We start from the raw sequence: 17,591 nt of genomic DNA on the forward strand, positions 1-17,591 counted from the left end.
GGCCATTCAGTAGCAACATTTAAGTCTCACTTTAAACAAAAGGAGCTAGGCATGGATAAATAGGGAGACAGACACATATATTATTCCAAAAAAAGTTTTCATTAGGTGATGCCACTTGTGTTCTCCAGATATTTCTAGATGAAAGTGAGTTTAAAAAATTAAAATTATAATTAAAAAAATAGCAAGCTGAGGAAGTATGTCCTATGTTCCTGGACTGTCTCTCCGGCTTAATTAGCACACATCATTTAGTTCTGTCACTCTTGACTTTTTAGATGGTGACTGTGTCTGGAAGAGGGAACTTCTTTCTTACTTGGGACAATGTCTCTAGCCAGCCAATCTCTGCGAATGCCACAGCCCATCAGGTGGGAACCTCCTTCAAAGAATGAGAGGTGGGAGAACTAAGGGTAGTCTTTATCCCCACATTATGAACTCCTAGTAGTTTTTCTTTTTATCAGATTCAGACAGCCATTGAGGAGTTACTTGCAGTCAAATGCCAGCTGGAACCCCTTTCGGCTAATATCCTACTCCGGCTTGGATTCGAACAAGGTGCCGTCCCTGGTTTGACAAATTCTGACCCTCTTCTTCATTGTCTCCTCTCTCTCTTTCTCTTTCTCTTTCTCCCTTCTCCCTCCCTTCACTTCCCTCCCTTTCTCTCTCATCTGTAAAATGGGAAAAATCTTCATTTCATCGCCAAGATGCTAACAGAGTCAAATGAAGACATGGAAATCGGATTTGGCCAATAGAGTGGCTATATGCTTGGGAGGGAGCTGCTTGGTGTGGGTATTAGAGAAATAAAAGGCATCCCTCCCAAGTTGTCAGGAGCAAAATTAAAAACCAAGGATGTTGGGGAGTTAGAGTTAAGGAACTGTGTCCCATGCCTCACAGAGGGAAAAGGGCAAAAGATATAGGTGGGAAACAGCAAAACAGTACAAATCTTGTTTAATTTCAATTGCATCTTGAATAAAAGAATTATTACATAAAATAATTCTTAAAAGTAGTTTTAAATTATAAAAATGTGAGGATATGCTTTTTAAAATACTAAGATGAGCTAAGTTACAGTTGACACTCCATGTCTTTATGGTACACATAGAAAACAGTAATACAATAGGTCCCCATTATCCCAGGGGGATATCTTCAGTGAATGCATGAAACCCCTATGGTACCGAACTCTACATATACCATGTTTTTTCTTATGTATACATAGGTATGATAAAGTTTAATTTATAAATTAAGCACAGGAAGAGATTAGTGACAGTAACTAATAATAAAATAGAACAATTATGACAATATATTATAATAAAAGTTATGTGAATGTGGCCTCTCTCTGTCTTTCTCTCTCTCTCACTTTCTCTCTCTCTCTCTACTTTTCTGTCTCTTAAAATATCTGTTGTACTCTACTCATCCTTATGTGAGATGATAAAATGCCTACTTGATGAGAAGTGAACTGAATGATGTATGCATTATGACATAATGTTAGGCTACTATTGATCATATTGATACGTAAGCACTTTATGGCTTCTCTTTGGTATACCCGAATTGCCAGCATCATTACTCTTGTGCTTTGGGGCCAATATTAAGTAAAATAAGAGTTATTTGAACATAAACACTGCAATACCACTACAGCCTATCTGATAACTAAGATGGCTACCACATGACTAATGGGTATGGAGATGCTGGAGGAAGAGATGGGTGTGGAGATGCTGGAGGAAGAGATGATCCAAGGGACTGCGTGAGATTGCATCATGCTACTCAGAACCGCACACAATTTAAAATTTATGAATTGTTTATTTCTGGAATTTTCCATTTAACATTTTCGGACCACGGTTGACCACCGATAACTGAAACTGTGGAAAGTGAAACAGCGGTAAGCGGGGGCCCCTGTATATTTTCGATGATCTTGGGTGAATTTCTCATAGCTGGAGCCTTCAAACTGGGAGCTGCTGGGCCAATCCCTGCTCAGCTTGCCCAAAGTGAACCCATAACCCATTCCCTGCATATGTGTTAAGAAGCTCTGTCTGTTTGACATCTACACCTGTCTTTTTATTTTATCTGAACTGCATCCAGGCTCAGAAGGTTTCAGCTGTGACGGGCACCTCACCAGTGGGACAGAGCCCTTCTGTGGGAGGTTCAGCCTCTATCAGCCTCGGTACCTTATCCTAAGACCCCCGGCTGCCCAGAAGGGCTACCGGCTGGATCAATATACACACGTAAGTAGCAGCCCTCATTCTTCTGGTTGAGGTGGGTGGGGAGGAATTGGTGTAATCTCTCGAGTTGAGACTGAAGAAATAGAAGCACAAAGGAGTGATGTGCCCAAGGCATTTTGGGCTGAGGGTCTCGGTTGGTTTCTTAACTCCTGTTTCAGGTGTGAATGGATACCTCCAGTCCTCCATTAGCTACTTGTTACATGGAAATGCCTTTGTACTGGCTGTGAGACCTATGGAAGGTTTTATACGCTCTAGTATTTTCTTTGCTCTCTAGATATGATGCAGACTCTAGTGTCAGACTATTTGGTTTTGAATTTTGACTCCACACCCTGTGTGCCCTCAGTGTCTTACTTTAGTTTACACATCTGAAAAATAGGTAATAATGTTGTTTATCTCTCAGGATTTTGGTGAAGATTAAATGAGATAATCTAGTAAAGTGCTTGTGCAGTGGTTAGGACTCAGTTAAGGCTAGTTATTGTTATCTATTTTAGTTATTGTTATTATTGGTGGATCGAGTGACACACATCCTTTAGGTCAGTAGCTCTGACGTCTTTCATAAGAGTGCAGCTCATGTGCCCTTTGGGAACCAGAATGAGTCTTGCTGGGGTGGCTGAGCTCCTATCAGTCGTTTCAAGTCCTTTTCTAATCAAACAGCTGTGGGAGCTGGGACTGAATGTTTCAGGCTGGGGCACCATCTATCCTCCAGCCTTTCCTCCATAATAGAGGCTCCCAGTGGGGATAATTTTGCCTCTTAGGGGAGAGTAGGCAATTTATGAAGACATTTTTGGTTGTCACAGCTGGGGAAAAGTTACTGACATCCATTGCGTAAGTTACAGGGATGTTACTAAGTATCGTAAAATGCACAGCATAACCTCTTCATAGGAAACATTTTCTAATCAAAAATGTCAATAGTGCTGAAGTAAAAAAAAACGAAAAACAAACCTTGCTCTAAAGTCTTTTCCAGACAAGGAATTTTACTTAATTCAGAAACCAAGGATGCTGGGGAGTTAGAGTTAAGGGATTGAGTCTCAGAGAGGGTAAGTGACTTGTTCAAAGTTGCACAAGTAACTGATTAGTACAGGGGTTTTCTAATTGAGATACTTTAAAATCATCACTGACAAGCACAGTGCTAGGCATTTACTAACTCTCTTTTGGACAAATAATAATTTACATTAAATGATTTGTCTCTTCAGCTAGACTAGTAAGCTGCAGGAGAGCAGGAACAGGGCTGACTCACAGGATGAGGCAGGGTCCTAGGGAGGTGGGCTTTCCTCACCACGTATTGCTTGAATGGCTTCTTCTTGCACTAATAGAGCTAAAGCACTTATTTGGTGTCCATAGCTGTGCATTGCATACAAAGACCGCATGCATAAGATCCTGAAGTTGATCGTGTCCTTCACAATTGGTCTTCAAAGCATCATTAAGAAGAACATCACCTGTGACTGGAGTCTCATGGGGACCAGTTCTGAAAGGTAGGTAATCTGTGAGGAGGCGTGGTGGGAATTTTGTCAGCTGGGTTGTCTCTTGGGGACAGTGGCCCATCTGAGGTATTGTCTATTATATTTGGGCTTCAGATTCTAACTTGGGGCTCCAAACACAGATGAGAGATTTGGAGCCCAGAAAAGTTTGACTTCAGAAGAGTTAGCTGTTAGAAATGCAATACTTCCTACAAGTATTCATTTTAAATGAATCTGGTAATGTCCAGGAGTATTAATCTTCCCTGTCATTAGAGCTTGTCATATGATCTGCTTGAGATACATAGTTATAATTTGAAAATGCTGCTGACATTGAGTGTCATGAACGAATGATTGCTTTAAAATGTGATTCGCTAATGTGACACCACAAGCCGAGCTGGGTCTGTCTTGGATGTTTGTTTTGTACCCATGACACACAGGACTGTTTTGGTTCATGGAGTCTTTCACCTGGCCACACAGTCCTCAGGCCCCCACATTTGAGAACTAGGCCTCCAACGCGGGAGGAGATGCAGATGCAACAAGGGAGGACTGCTGATGCAGGCCCATTTCCACTGTGTGCTTGTTTTTCAGCTGGCAGTTCACTTGCACCGACCTTTGGAAGACTTGTGTGCATCCTTCTGCATATCTCCAAGTGCTTCTGAAAAACTCCCCGGTGGTGGTACATCGCATTGACCTCCTTCCTCTGGCACAGGAGACGGGCGCATTCTATATGGATGAAATTATTATTGCAGACACAAACCTGACAGGTGATCATTGACTCTGCTCTCCTCCATGGACCTGTCCATCCAATACTGACCTGAATATTTTCTGCTAGGGGTTACTGTTCTTTTAACGGAGAGGGAACAGGTGATTCTCCATTTTGTCTGCCTTGGTTCTAGAAAGAAGATGCGTTTGGGATTGTGTGCCCGGGGCCACTATATGTCTCTAGCTACTTCCCTCTTTTTTCCTATTCACTGCAGTACTTGCTCTTGCTTATGGTACCTGTGCTCTTACTCCAATTTACCACTTCCTTTCTGAGAAGCTTCGGTTTCTTCAACCATAAAATGGGCGTACTGAGGTCCCTACCTCACTGGATTACTACAAAGATTAACTGAAGTATAATGTAAAACACCCATCATAGGTCCTGACCATAGTAAGTGCTCAATAAATATAAGCAATTATTATCACTATTAACATTATTATTACTTTTAGGCCAGCAGGATTTCTCCACCTCTCCATCAGTTAATATCTGTCATACAAAATGCTGGAAGAAAATGTAAGTGAGCTAAAGGCTTGATTTATGACCCTTGGGAGATAGGCTCAGTGAGAATTAGAGGGTAACCTTATCTTTATGAGACTAGCCTCATCCTTCTTTCTGCCCATTCAGATTCCATCTCAGGCCTGGCCCCTTTCTCCACCAAGTCCCTTGACTTCCCTTAGGCACAGAGATCTCACTGGGCTTTGGTTGTCTTAGGTCTTAGGGCAAAGTGCTCATCAAGGGTCCTTCGAGGCTGGCCATGGATTATGCACACCCAGGGGAAGGGAAGCCCATGGCCAAGACAGATGGAATATTTGCTCCCAGGGCTTCCAGCTTTCCAACTTTTACTCAGTTTCCCTTTTCCATCAAGTTCCTGTGACTTTGGGGCTCAGTTTTCGTGCTATAAGTAGCTTCTCTCTGTCTCTGTCTCTCCCCCTACACATAGCCCAGGAGAAAAGGAGAAAGCAATTATTTACATTTTCATTTGTAAAATGTACAACTTTTTAGTCTTTTGTCTGTAAAATTGCAGAGCTGAGGGTAGGGGAACTTGGGGGTGGATAGCAAGAGGACTCTCTTTTAGCCCTGAAATTACACCATATCTGAACTCATCAAAATTCTGTCTCTTATTTGCTTTAGTGGTTTAAGTGTTTTGGGGGCATCTGGATCAGACTGAGTCATTGCTTATTTTAAACTGTGTTCATGTTCTGGTACATATAGAAAATAATATCCAATTGATGTGCTGAGGTAAATGCCCGAATGTCTTGGTACTTAAGACACCAGGCTGGCCCCTTTGGTGACCCCCAAGTGCTGCCCAGATTCCCAGAGGGCTGAGAGTATCAGTATTTCATATACTTGAACCCACTGATTGGGAAACTCAGGACTAGATAATAGGCAATTTTTACCTTTCTCTTTTCTCCCTTAAATGCTGTCTTACACCTCCAGACCCTCAAAGCCTGGGATCCAGAGCCCTTTCTCACTGTTCCTACCTTTTGACACTAAATGCTGCAATATCTGGAACCATCTAGGGCCGAGGTGAGGAGGGAAGCAGAGAGGATAGAGGGCAGAGACAAAACAAGAATGAAGACTGGTGGTGGCTTGGATAAAACTGTCTGTTTCCTGCTTTGTCTAGTTACCCTGCTGGAAATGACTGCTTTGAAGATTATATAATGGCAACATAAACTCCACAATTGGGCTCAATAATTACAGTTAATTGTCTGACACTGATCTAATCAATTTAACACTTGATTATATTCTCCCACCTAATATCTTTTATGAAAATTCTTTTTATCTAGTGGTAGCTACATTTATTTCTCATTTAGCTCTCAGAACCCCATGAGATGGTTCTATTATCTCCACTCCGTAGATGAGGAATCCAAAGCTAAGAGGCGCTGAGTATCATGCCCCAAATCCCACAGCTAGGACGTGGAGGAGATTGGAACTCAGAGGTTGTTGACACAAGAGCCAAACCCTCAATGACTCCATATCCAGCTCAGTGAATAAACATTTGTTGAGCACCTACTTTGTGCCTGGTTGTTGGGCTAAGCATTGAGCATGCAAAGATTCTGCCTTTAAACTGTTTTCTGTCTCGATTGTACAGTATTGAGAAGAAGGACTTCTTTTACACAATGCTTAGTAGGAAGGGAAGAGAATATTTAAAATATATTGTGCTGATCATTTAAATCTAGCATCTCACTGTACTTTTCCTGCTATGCAGATTAGTGTATGTCATGATTCCCGTTTCACAAGTTGGAAAACGTCTTAGAGAGGTTATGCTGATTCACTAAATGGTAAGCCAATAGAAGTGGAAAATCAGGGTTTGAACAGTGGTCTGTCTTAAAGCTTGTACTTTTTCTGCACATGTGCTGACTCCACACTGTGGATAAACAGTAAGTAGCCCCAGTAGATACCTCATGTGTTCAATTTTCCTAAAGAGGATCTGCCGTACGTTCCTGAAGTTGCCAGGGTCTTTGAGAAGGAAAGGAAGAAAAGGTGGCCATCCACACTGTCATAGATTATTTATATAGCGGGTCCTTCTATGGCATAGGGAGTGATATTTATCTGGCTTGGAAATTATTGAAGTTTGTTGTGGATTAGACTTTCTTTCCTTATATCATGTATTTTCTTATTGGTACTAAACTGTTGCTCCCTCTAACTTTGCTCAGCTTTAAGTGTGTGCTGAGATCTAAGTAACTCAGCATCTCCAGCTAGGACTCTCCATACAGCAGGTCTTCCATCTTGAGTTACTTGATAATAATTGGATCCTTGGTCTCTAGTTTCTCAAGCTGATTCTGGAACAGCTCGCCCAGGTGGGAATCTGGTGGAATCTGTCTCTGTGGTGGGATCCCCTCCAGTCTACAATGTAACCTCCTGGTTGGCAGGGTGTGGCCCGGAACTCCCGCTCATCACCGCAAGGTAGGGAGCTGGCTTCACTCACCTGTCCCTTCTTAGAATTGCTGGTTGACTTTGGAGAACACAAAGGCGGAACTTTTAGCAGGAAAATCTACCAGTCTTGTTGCTTAAAGCAATGGTTCTAAATCTGAAGAATGCTATATTGGACGTCTGGAGGTCTTGTTAAAACACAGATTGCTGGGCCCTAATCATACCATCTTTATTTCAGTAGTTTGGGGGCAGGGCCTGATAATTTGCATTTCTAATGAGTTCCCAGGCAATGCTGATTCTACTGGTCTAGGGACCACACTTCGAGAACTAATTTCTAGTGAATATGTTTAAAAGTAGTTGTATTTTTATGTTGTTCAGAGGTTCACATTACCACCTTTTTTGTTCACTCCTCTCCTTCCATTCTTCATGTATTAATCTTATTGGAATTTTTTGAGGCGAAATGAAATAATCTAAGGAACAAAAACAGCTATTTCTAAGAACTCACCACCAGATGGCACTAGAGCCCCATAAGCGTTCCTTCTTTAATAGTCAAACTTTCTAGCTACAGTTTACAAAGCAGTAACTAAGGATTAGGCTCCTCTAAGCTTTCGGAACACCTGTATGCTCTAATTTGTCCCCCTCTCCAACCCCACCCCCCGTTTCCCCCAACAAAATCACAGTAGGATGGGAAGAATTGGGATGTTCTGCTTTTAAAATTCCTTTTTTTTTTTTCTTCCATCTCTAACATGTTCCAAAATTAATTCTCATATACCATGCTTGAAACAGTGTACTAAAAGTAGGGGCAGAAAGCTCGAACTTGTGCTCCACTTTCCTTGACTTCGTGTTCCTTGGTCCTCTGAATTGGAAAGACATGAACACCATCAATAAAATAAAGAAGTGAAAGAGCTTCAGTGGTGGAGAGAGAGCTGCCATAGTAGCCAGTCTGTCGTCCTGTGCTCCAAATGACAAAGTTATTAACTCTGAAATAATAGAGGCTAATTTAGGTTATTCTGAACAGGTCCACACTTAGAGTGGTCCTCACAACTTTCCTGGTTTTTCTCCAAGTCCCTTAGCTTCTTCTGGAAGCTAGGACAACCTTTAGACAGGCCTCTTCGAGATTCATCCCCCACACACAGATAGTATCACTCTGACTGCTCTGTTTGGTTGTATGTATGCACATCAATATTAGTACTTAAATAATATTATTGATAGAAATCAGATATGTTCATTGTTGAAAATTTGAAAAATATAGAAAACACTTAGAAAAAGAGAAAAATCACTCATACTTGTACTCAGAGATTCCATTAACATGTTGGATCCATATTCTAACCACCTTTTTTTGCAAGCAGTTTCTGTATACATATAAATAGGTATATATTTATGTTTAAAACTCAAATTGGGACCATACATTACATACTATATTCATAACATGTCCTTTTCATCTAATGGTATAAATTGAATATTTTCCATTTCATTAAATCTTCTAAAATGTGGTTTTTAATGGCTGAACAGTATTCTGTCTCATAGTGTGTCATAATTTATTTGTTGTGTTAAAAGCAAGGATAGGCAGTCAGTGTGCTTATACATAGGTATTAGAAGAGAACTTGGCTAGATGGGGTGGTCTGTGTTTCAGCTGGAGATGCTGAGTAGGGAAGTATCTGTGGAACAGGCATTGACTTTTGATTTGAGTATGTAAATGGGATAGGAGAATGCTAAGTTCTCCTTCCAGTCTGTACTTCAGGACCAGAGCTGTGGAGGCCAGAGTCATCACTCTTCACTCTGGGACCCCATGCTCCTAGGATCAGTGAAGGGGAAGGATGGAGTACTTTTAAAGAATCCTAATATTTACACTACGCTTTTTCTGCTGTAATGGGAGAGGGGCACCCAACATCTGGGAGTTTGAGCTTAGTCTAGAAATCACAGACTAATTGGTCTTTGAGAAGGAGCTATGTTCTCCTTGGAGAGAAGTTCTGGGTAGTCATTGTGGTTAATGCTTTGTTTTTGACATACCACAGTTCTGTGCCCACTGAAGAAGCAGAAGAAGGATCCAGAAAGGTCCAGGTGACAACACAGAGGCTACAGAGAACAAGTCCACCTGTAGGAGGACACTTTCGCATCCAACTTTCTAATACAGTGATTCCTGGTAAAGGGACAATTGTGGGGTGCAGCATTTCTCATTTACATTTTAGGGGCATTCCTAGGCAAGCAACATCCTATGAGATTGTCAGGCAGGGTATCAGTCTTAAAGTTATTTTGTTTATTTTCCAATGTCTGAAAATGACCTTATTAAAATTAAAAATCTTGACAACAACAATAATCTATCATTGTTAATATAATCCCAACGTTTGAGTTTTGTAGATGTGGAAACTGAGTGGATTAGCTTCCTGGGGCTGTCAGAACAAATGACCACAAACTTGATGGCTTAAAATAAGAGAAATTTATTCTCACATAGTCTGGAGGCCAGAAGTCCAAAATCAGGTTGTTGGCAGGACCACATTTCCTGTGAAGGCTCATGGAAAGAATCCATTTCCTGCCTCTTCTAGCATCTGAGGGCTGCCAGAATTCCTTGGCTGTCACTACATCATTCCAACCCCAGCCTCCATGGTCACATTGTCTCTTCCTCTTCTGTCCCAGAACTCCTTCTGTCTCTCTCATAAGGGTACATATGATTGCATTTGGGGCTCACCTGGATAATCCAGGATAAACTTCTCTTCTCAAGATCCTTAACTACACCTTTTGCTATATGTAAGGTAATATTAACTTTTTTGCCTTATAAGGTAATAATATTCATAGGTTCTGGGGATTAGGGCATTGACATCATTTGGAAAGATACCATTCAGCCCACTATACTAAGGTTAGCCCAGAGGTCATATAAATAATTTATGGCACGGTCCAGATGTGAACTCGGGACTTTATTCTCAGGTCAGTTCCCTTCTGTCTAGAGTTTCCTAGGCCAAGATCCCTGGTAGCCATGGTTCTTCTGAATTAAACTCCATGGTGACACCATATGCTATTGAAGATTTTAGTGGTCATAACAAATGCAGAAAGAGTTTTCAGATGCCATGAGAGTAGAATAGTTTTCCAGATCTTCAATAACATACACATTTCACAAAGGACAAGGATTAGAAGTGATTAGGTTACTTAGTTGGTATGAACATAGGGGAATAAGAAAGGAGGCTCAGGAGAACTTAAGAGTGACTGTATAAAAATTAGTGCATGGTCCCAAGCAGAAAGGTGCTGGGCTTGCAAAGAATCTTCCCGTGGGAGTGGTATTTTTATTCTAATATGGCAACTTGGGAAAAGTTGAAGGTCCCTAGGCTATTGGAGTCTATTGCTGTTAAAGTCCAATAAATGGGTGAATAAGTGCCAACGGTGCCTCTGTAAAGTTCATCACTGTGCTGTTTCCCTTACCATGAATGAGGGAGCTGTCTCTCTGTAGAGAGACTCTTCCTGCCACCGCCCTCTATTGCTGGTGCTCCTCAAAACACACAACCTGCAGAACAACCAGGGAAAGCCAGCCTTAATCAGATCTTTTGAAGTGGCGATGGCTTCATATTTTTTAAAAGGATGAGAATTTTGTTTGCATTTTAGAAATATAGTATTATTTTATTAACACACCAAGGGGGTTTGGGATTCAAGAGAAAGGCTCTTGAGTAGGTAGAAGGCAACTTGGATTTTAACCTAAACCTGTCTCACTTGGTTGGCAATCTTCTGAATCTTGTTGGGTTTCATTTTCTTCATCTCTAAAGGAGGCATTAGGATATCCAAATGACCCACCTCATAAGGCTGTTGGGAGTAGCTAATGAAATGGAAACTTTTGGTAAAGCATGAAACAGTTCAAACACAAGTGGGACTTAAGCTCAGAGTGTTGTTATTTCTCTATGGGAATGTGGAATGGGGAAGCAGGTGGTTGGTCTTAAAGGAAATTCTAATAGAGAAACCAAAGTTAAATGCCAGCATTCCTCAGCTGGGTTGGCTAAATTTTTTATGGGTGTCAGCTGCTGTGTCCCTCCCCCACTCCCTGTGAAAGGTAGCCAACTTTTCTCTGTTCACAGAGCCAGCTAAATTTTTCCAAGGAAAACCCAACACTTAATTAGACTTTCAGGCATTACCAGTGTGTCTGGAATTCATATTTTGTGATGACAGTTGAGACAGTTTTGTCTGCCTGCTATGATATGTAATACTAATAAAAGGTATCATGATATAAAAAGTGGACATCTACTTGTATTTGCCTTAGGAAAAAATTGGTATAACTAGGCTGGGGGTCCTCTTGAAGCTACATTTTGAACTTGAGGGTCTCTTGCATATTTAGTAGATATCTTGATATTTTTTTCTCTGTATCTTCATGAAGAGACCCTGCGAGGTGTAATAATTAGTGTATTGTATTTTCTATATCAAAATCTTCTCCCACAGATGTCCCTGTGAATATTTCAGCTAGTCACCTTTGCCAGCTCTTACAGAACAATACTGATGACTTCACCTCCAGGTACCTCAATGTCCATGACTTCACCGTGATGGAGGATCTAAAGTCTTGCTATGAACATGTATGGACCATCTCCTGGTCCATCCAGGTTGGGGATTTGCCCAATTTCATCAGGGTATGTATAATACCCCTTTGGGGGGGTATGGATTTTGTGCCCTGAAATAATTTTGTAAGAAAATCAGGATGATATAAATGAAAACTGTCATAAATTATTTTGTTGGAATATTCAGGTAAAGGGGTTTGACGATCTTTCTGGAAGTTTTCAAGATGTATTTTGGATTTTATATCTCTGAACCCAACATCTCCTTTCCCAAGTCAGTGTAGGTAGAGAAGTTGTTGGTTAGTGTCCACCCTACAATAATTCTACATCTGTTATTGGATAATTTAAGCAGATGTGATTGACTTAGATTATCATGGAAGCAGATGGCACAGCAGAAGGAAGTTTAGAAAAGGATTTGCTGTCTTTGGATAATGACAAAACCAGATGCTCTTGCATATTTAGGGTTTTAAAAAATAATCTAATGATCATATAGCATTTGGTTATTATAATATAGTATCCAAGATGGAATTTGATCCCCATTATATGGTGGATTATTTGCTTTTCAAATAAAATACCTGAGTGAAAATAGAAGAAGAACAGGTGTCATCTCATAGCACTTGTTTTCTTACATTTTATTTTAATATTTTAGATGTAAACATATAAAATAGAAAAGCACATAGAAACAAAAAAAAATCTCAAGAGTGAGAGATAAGGTTCATTTTTTTATGTGTCTTTTTTTTTTTTTGGCAACTCTACTTGCAAATAAATGTTCCTGTAATCTATTGAGGCTTTCATTAGCCATTACTTATATTACGTTTCTAGATTTCGATCTCCTGTCACTCTATTTCTATCTGATTATCTTAAATAGAATGTGAAAAGACCTTTTATTATTTGTTTTAATCAAGATTAGACTTCTATTCCATGACAGAATTCACCAGATATGTAATCATCTTAGGTCTCTGGCGAAAATCTAACTGGAGTGAACCCAGCTGCAACCACTCGTGTGGTATATGATGGTGGAGTTTTTCTTGCACCCATATTTGGAGACATGTTAGCTACTGCCAACCCGTGCACTCAGGTGAGAGTGGATGAGCCACCCCAAATGCAAATATTAGTTTCTAGTCTATCTCAGTCCCTCCCTGATTTATAATGTGGTCTAATCCCAAGGATCAGTTTTCCCATCCCTAAAACTGAGACAATTATGGCTTTTTTCTTTCTACTTCCACAGAGTATGGAAGGTCCTCTAAAAATATAAGTGCTTTGTAAACACGGCATCCTGTTATTATAATTATTGGTGGTAATATTGTGATATAAAAAATGAAAACCTCTATAACTACATATAATTTATACCTCCCCATAATGGTATTGAAAAGTAAATGAGCTAAGTCAACTCCTTTTCTTTTTATTTTTTCCTATTTATTTTTTTATTTCATTTATTTTTTATGGTGACATTGGTTAATGTAATCCAATAAGTTTCAGCTGTACACTTTAACAGTAAGGCATATATATATTTACACTGTGTGTTCACCTCCCATAGTTAGGTTTCTTTCTGTCACCACATATTTGACCCCCTTTACCCCATCTACTTCCCCCTCCCCCTCTGGTAACCACTAATCTATTGTTTATGTCTATGAGCCTCTGTTTGTCCTGTTCATTTGCTGCTTTTAGGTTCCTTTACCCCATCTACTTCCCCCTCCCCCTCTGGTAACCACTAATCTATTGTTTATGTCTATGAGCCTCTGTTTGTCCTGTTCATTTGCTGCTTTTAGGTTCCTTTTTAAAAAATGTCCTTTTCTCTTTTCTGTTTGCCCACGTGCCTGTTATAATTCATCTGCTTTTAATTTGAGAAAAATTTAAAATATAAAACTATAAATAATAATATAACCAACACCAGAGTACCTATACAGGGTATCAGGATTAACAATTGTTGACATTTTGATATATTTCTTTTATATTTTTGTCTTTATGAATCAAAAAAAGTTGTAGATAATATCAAAGTATTTTTTATCACCTATGCCTTCATGCAATTCCTATACCCCTTTCCTTCATAAGCAAACACTATCATGAATATAGTGTGTGTACTTTTAATCCATATATAGAGAGTCAAATGAGTCATATCTTTTCACTTTCTCATTTCCAAGTATTGTAAAGTTCTATTAGATTAACATTAGTTCCAATGAGAGGGAAAGACATATAGCTGACCTTTGAATGACATGAGGGTTAAGAGCACTGACTGCCCTCACAGTTGAAAATTTGTGTGTAACTACTAAATCTTTAACTGCTAGTAGCCTACTGTTGACTAGAAGCCTTACCGATGACATAAACAGTCAAATAACACATATTTTGTATGTTATATATATTATAAACTGTATTATTACAATAAAGTAAGCTAGAGAAAATAAACTATGATTAATGAAATTATAAGGAAGAAAAAATACATTTACAGTATTTATTGAAAAAAAATCCAGATATAAGTGGACCTGCGTGGTTCAAACTCATCTTGTTCAAGGGTCAACTGTAGTTTTTTCTTGGGGATGTACCATTCTAGGACAAAAAAAGACCCCAAACCAAGTGTCCAAATACTCTAATGTTCAGTTATATATCCATGTAATAATGATGAAAGGAAGGCGCTTACTTTATTGGCATTTACCAGCAAAGAAAGAGCTTTTCACAGGAAGTAGGTACCCAGTTGAGAATACAGTGATAAAAAGTCCTCATGCAGTTTGAATTTTATTTAATTTAGTTTTATCTGACAGAGAAGACATTTATTCAAGATTTAGCATATGTATTTATAGAAATGTTAGGTTTATCATGCCTACCATCATTCTAAGAAAGCCTAACATGTTTTGAGCCATTCATTATAATTTAGGGCTTATTACCGGGAAATAGAAGAAAGAAAATGAATAAATCATTAACACCTTTTAATTTGGGCAAATTTCACAAGCATTTTATGAATACTCTTGAGTGAATGAAATGCATACATTTGCTTTTAATTCTTTGGCTTTTTTTTTTAGGTGGTTGTACGAGTGAATGACATACCAGCTTACTGCTCAGGTTCCTGTTCTTTCCAGTACCTCGAAGGATCAACTCCCTGGGTCCACTCTCTGTGGTATTCACTTGGTATGATTTGTGACGGGGCATTGAGATGGTCATAAACTTTAGACTCAGGGTGATTAGAGGCCATTACCTGGTAATAGGTGGACAGAAGGTGCATCAGTTCCTGGGATGGGTATTGAGCGATGCAGTAAAAGTATATTTTTCAGCCAATCTAAATGATGTGGTCATGATTTCAAATGGAGACAAGTAGATTATTGATGACTTAAAATGTTTTATTCTCTTGGTCTCTGGTTTTAAAATATTCTTTATTTTGCTCGCCCCCACACCATTTTTATTTACTAGTGACTGCTCATTACTAGTTTGAGAAAATTTAAGATGGGAGCTATATGCTATAATAATAAATGCAAATGTCCAATATTTGAGTCAGCATTGAACTCCTTCAGTTTGGGGAGGGAATAAACATTTGATGTTAAGAGTTCTCTTAAGTGGAGTGATGTCACTGAGAGACGATTTTGCTCTTTATATTTCTTTCCTCCTTTAAGATGGTGACATCAATCTACTGGTTTATATTACTGGAACTAGTTTCTCTGGTGACTCCCAGGCCTTTCAGATTACTGTGAACAAATCAAATTGCAAAGTTATTTTTTCAAATCAAACAAATGTGGTCTGTCAGACAAACCTGCTACCTGTTGGAGTGCATCGGATGTCAATGTTTGTGAGACCCTTTGGTCGTGCCATCAATGCCAGTGGAGAAGGCCTCTTCCTAAATGTAGAACCCAGACTGGATGCAGTGGACCCTTCGAGAGCTGCAGAGACTGGTAATCTGGGGAGGACCCTACATTGCATCTAACCCTCTAAAGGTAGCATTCTTGCTGATATGCAGGAATCTAGTCCTGCCACCTCCTAAATTCTGTATCTACTATGACTCACAGCTTTTTTTCTGTCATCAGCATTTCTTCTAATGAGCAACAGACATTTGAGCCCTTAAAAGAACTCACTTGTCATAGTTTGGCTGATAGTATTGGCATAATTGGGTTCGTCACTGAGTCACTGGAACAATTTAGCCTAGTGAACACTACACTAGATTGGGCATTTGGACATATGTATTTGGGTTTTTATCCTGCCCAAATCAGATGTGTGACCTTAGAAGTGGGACTTGGTTTCCTAATAATGATGATAGGCATAGTGTCACTTATTGAATATCTTTTCTAGGTAGTCACAGATCCTAAATGCATACAGCTACCTAAAAGATGAAATTATTATCTGCAGTGTTCTAAGAGAACACTGATTTGCTCAAGGCTTTCCAATGGAAAGAGGTGGAGCTAGAATGCAAAGGAATTGTTGGATGCCAAGGCTCCTGCTGCTTCTGCCATGCCATGCTGTCTTAGCTATACAGTGGGCCTAATGAGGCTTAATTTACAGGCCTCTTAGTTTTGTTCAAAGTTAAAACAAGCCAAAAGGTGAGAGCCCCTTGAAAAGGAAAAACATTTGCATATGTTGCATACAAGCCTTGCCTACTAGAAGCTTTGCATTCAGTGGGTATTCACAAATGTTTGTAAACTGACATACACTTGGATACTTGGCTAGTATGCAAAGCCAACTACCATTTGAGTAGTGTGGTGTAGAGTGGGCAAGCAGTGGGTCTTGATAATGTCAGCCCCATGAATTGGATTTTAGTGCCATGGAAATCAAGGATCTCTCCATGATTTCTGAGGGACACGACGAGTTAAAAACAACCCAGCCAGATTTCAAGAATCTCAGGAATACTCATGCTTATATACATTCATGTATGATTTTTTTAGAACATAAAACTTCTTTCCTTAATGCCTTGGATTTTGTCATTGTTTTTAATGTTGGCCCAAAGACCTGTAGCTTACAACAAACTTTTATTATTTAAAGATTTTTATTAAAATATAGCTAACATACAATATTGTATTAGTTTCAGGTATACACCATAGTTGTTCAACATTTATATAAACTAAAGAAGTGATTACCATGATAAGTCCAGTGACCATCTGACACTGTACAATGCTATTACAACACTATTGACTATATTCCCTATGTGGTACACTGCATCCCCATGACTTATTTGTTTGTTTTATACCTGGAATTTTGAACCTTTTATTCTCCTTCATCTCCCCTTTTTTGATTTTTCAATTACAGTTGACATTCAGTATTATTTTTTATTAGTTTCAAGTGTACAGCGTAGTGGTTATACATTTATACAATTTACAATGTGATCCCCTCATGAGTCTAGTAACATGGTTGTTAGTATATTATTGACTATCTCCTCTATGTTGTACTTCACTTCTCCATGACTATTTTGTAACTACCAGTTTGTACTTTTTAATCCCTTCCTCTTTTTTCATCTCACTCCACAACCCTCCTCCCATCTGGAAACCATCAGCTTTACCCCTGTGCCTATTGGTCTGTTTCTGTTTTGTTTGTTTATTTTGTTCTTTAGATTTCACATATAAGTGAGATCATATGGTATTTGTCTTTCCCTGTCTGATTTATTTCACTTAGCATAATACCCTGGAGATCTATCAATGCTGTTGCAAATGGTAAGACTCCTTTTTTTTTTATGGCTGAGTAATATTCCATTGTATATATGTACTACATCATCTTTATCCAGTCGCCTATTGATGGGCATTTAGGTTGCTTCCATATCTTGGCTATTGTAAATAGTGCTGCAGTGAACATAAGGGTGCATAAA

At 39.3% G+C, this 17,591-nt stretch overlaps 1 protein-coding gene across 1 annotated transcript in view; it reads left to right on the plus strand.

Annotated features, from left to right (window-relative positions):
* Window positions 1-17,591, plus strand: part of PKHD1 (PKHD1, fibrocystin/polyductin) — a 413,647-nt gene that overhangs the window by 32,836 nt on the left and 363,220 nt on the right. The window contains exons 17-27 of the mRNA XM_006926447.3: window positions 273-362; window positions 456-546; window positions 2,065-2,207; window positions 3,546-3,676; window positions 4,250-4,425; window positions 7,190-7,328; window positions 9,311-9,438; window positions 11,709-11,893; window positions 12,774-12,896; window positions 14,833-14,938; window positions 15,418-15,693. Coding sequence (XP_006926509.2) covers window positions 273-362; window positions 456-546; window positions 2,065-2,207; window positions 3,546-3,676; window positions 4,250-4,425; window positions 7,190-7,328; window positions 9,311-9,438; window positions 11,709-11,893; window positions 12,774-12,896; window positions 14,833-14,938; window positions 15,418-15,693 — 1,588 coding nt within the window. The remainder of the gene's footprint in view (window positions 1-272; window positions 363-455; window positions 547-2,064; window positions 2,208-3,545; window positions 3,677-4,249; window positions 4,426-7,189; window positions 7,329-9,310; window positions 9,439-11,708; window positions 11,894-12,773; window positions 12,897-14,832; window positions 14,939-15,417; window positions 15,694-17,591) is intronic.

This window comes from Pteropus alecto, unplaced genomic scaffold (assembly GCF_000325575.1).
Source record: "Pteropus alecto unplaced genomic scaffold, ASM32557v1 scaffold7, whole genome shotgun sequence".
Classification (NCBI taxonomy): domain Eukaryota; kingdom Metazoa; phylum Chordata; class Mammalia; order Chiroptera; family Pteropodidae; genus Pteropus; species Pteropus alecto.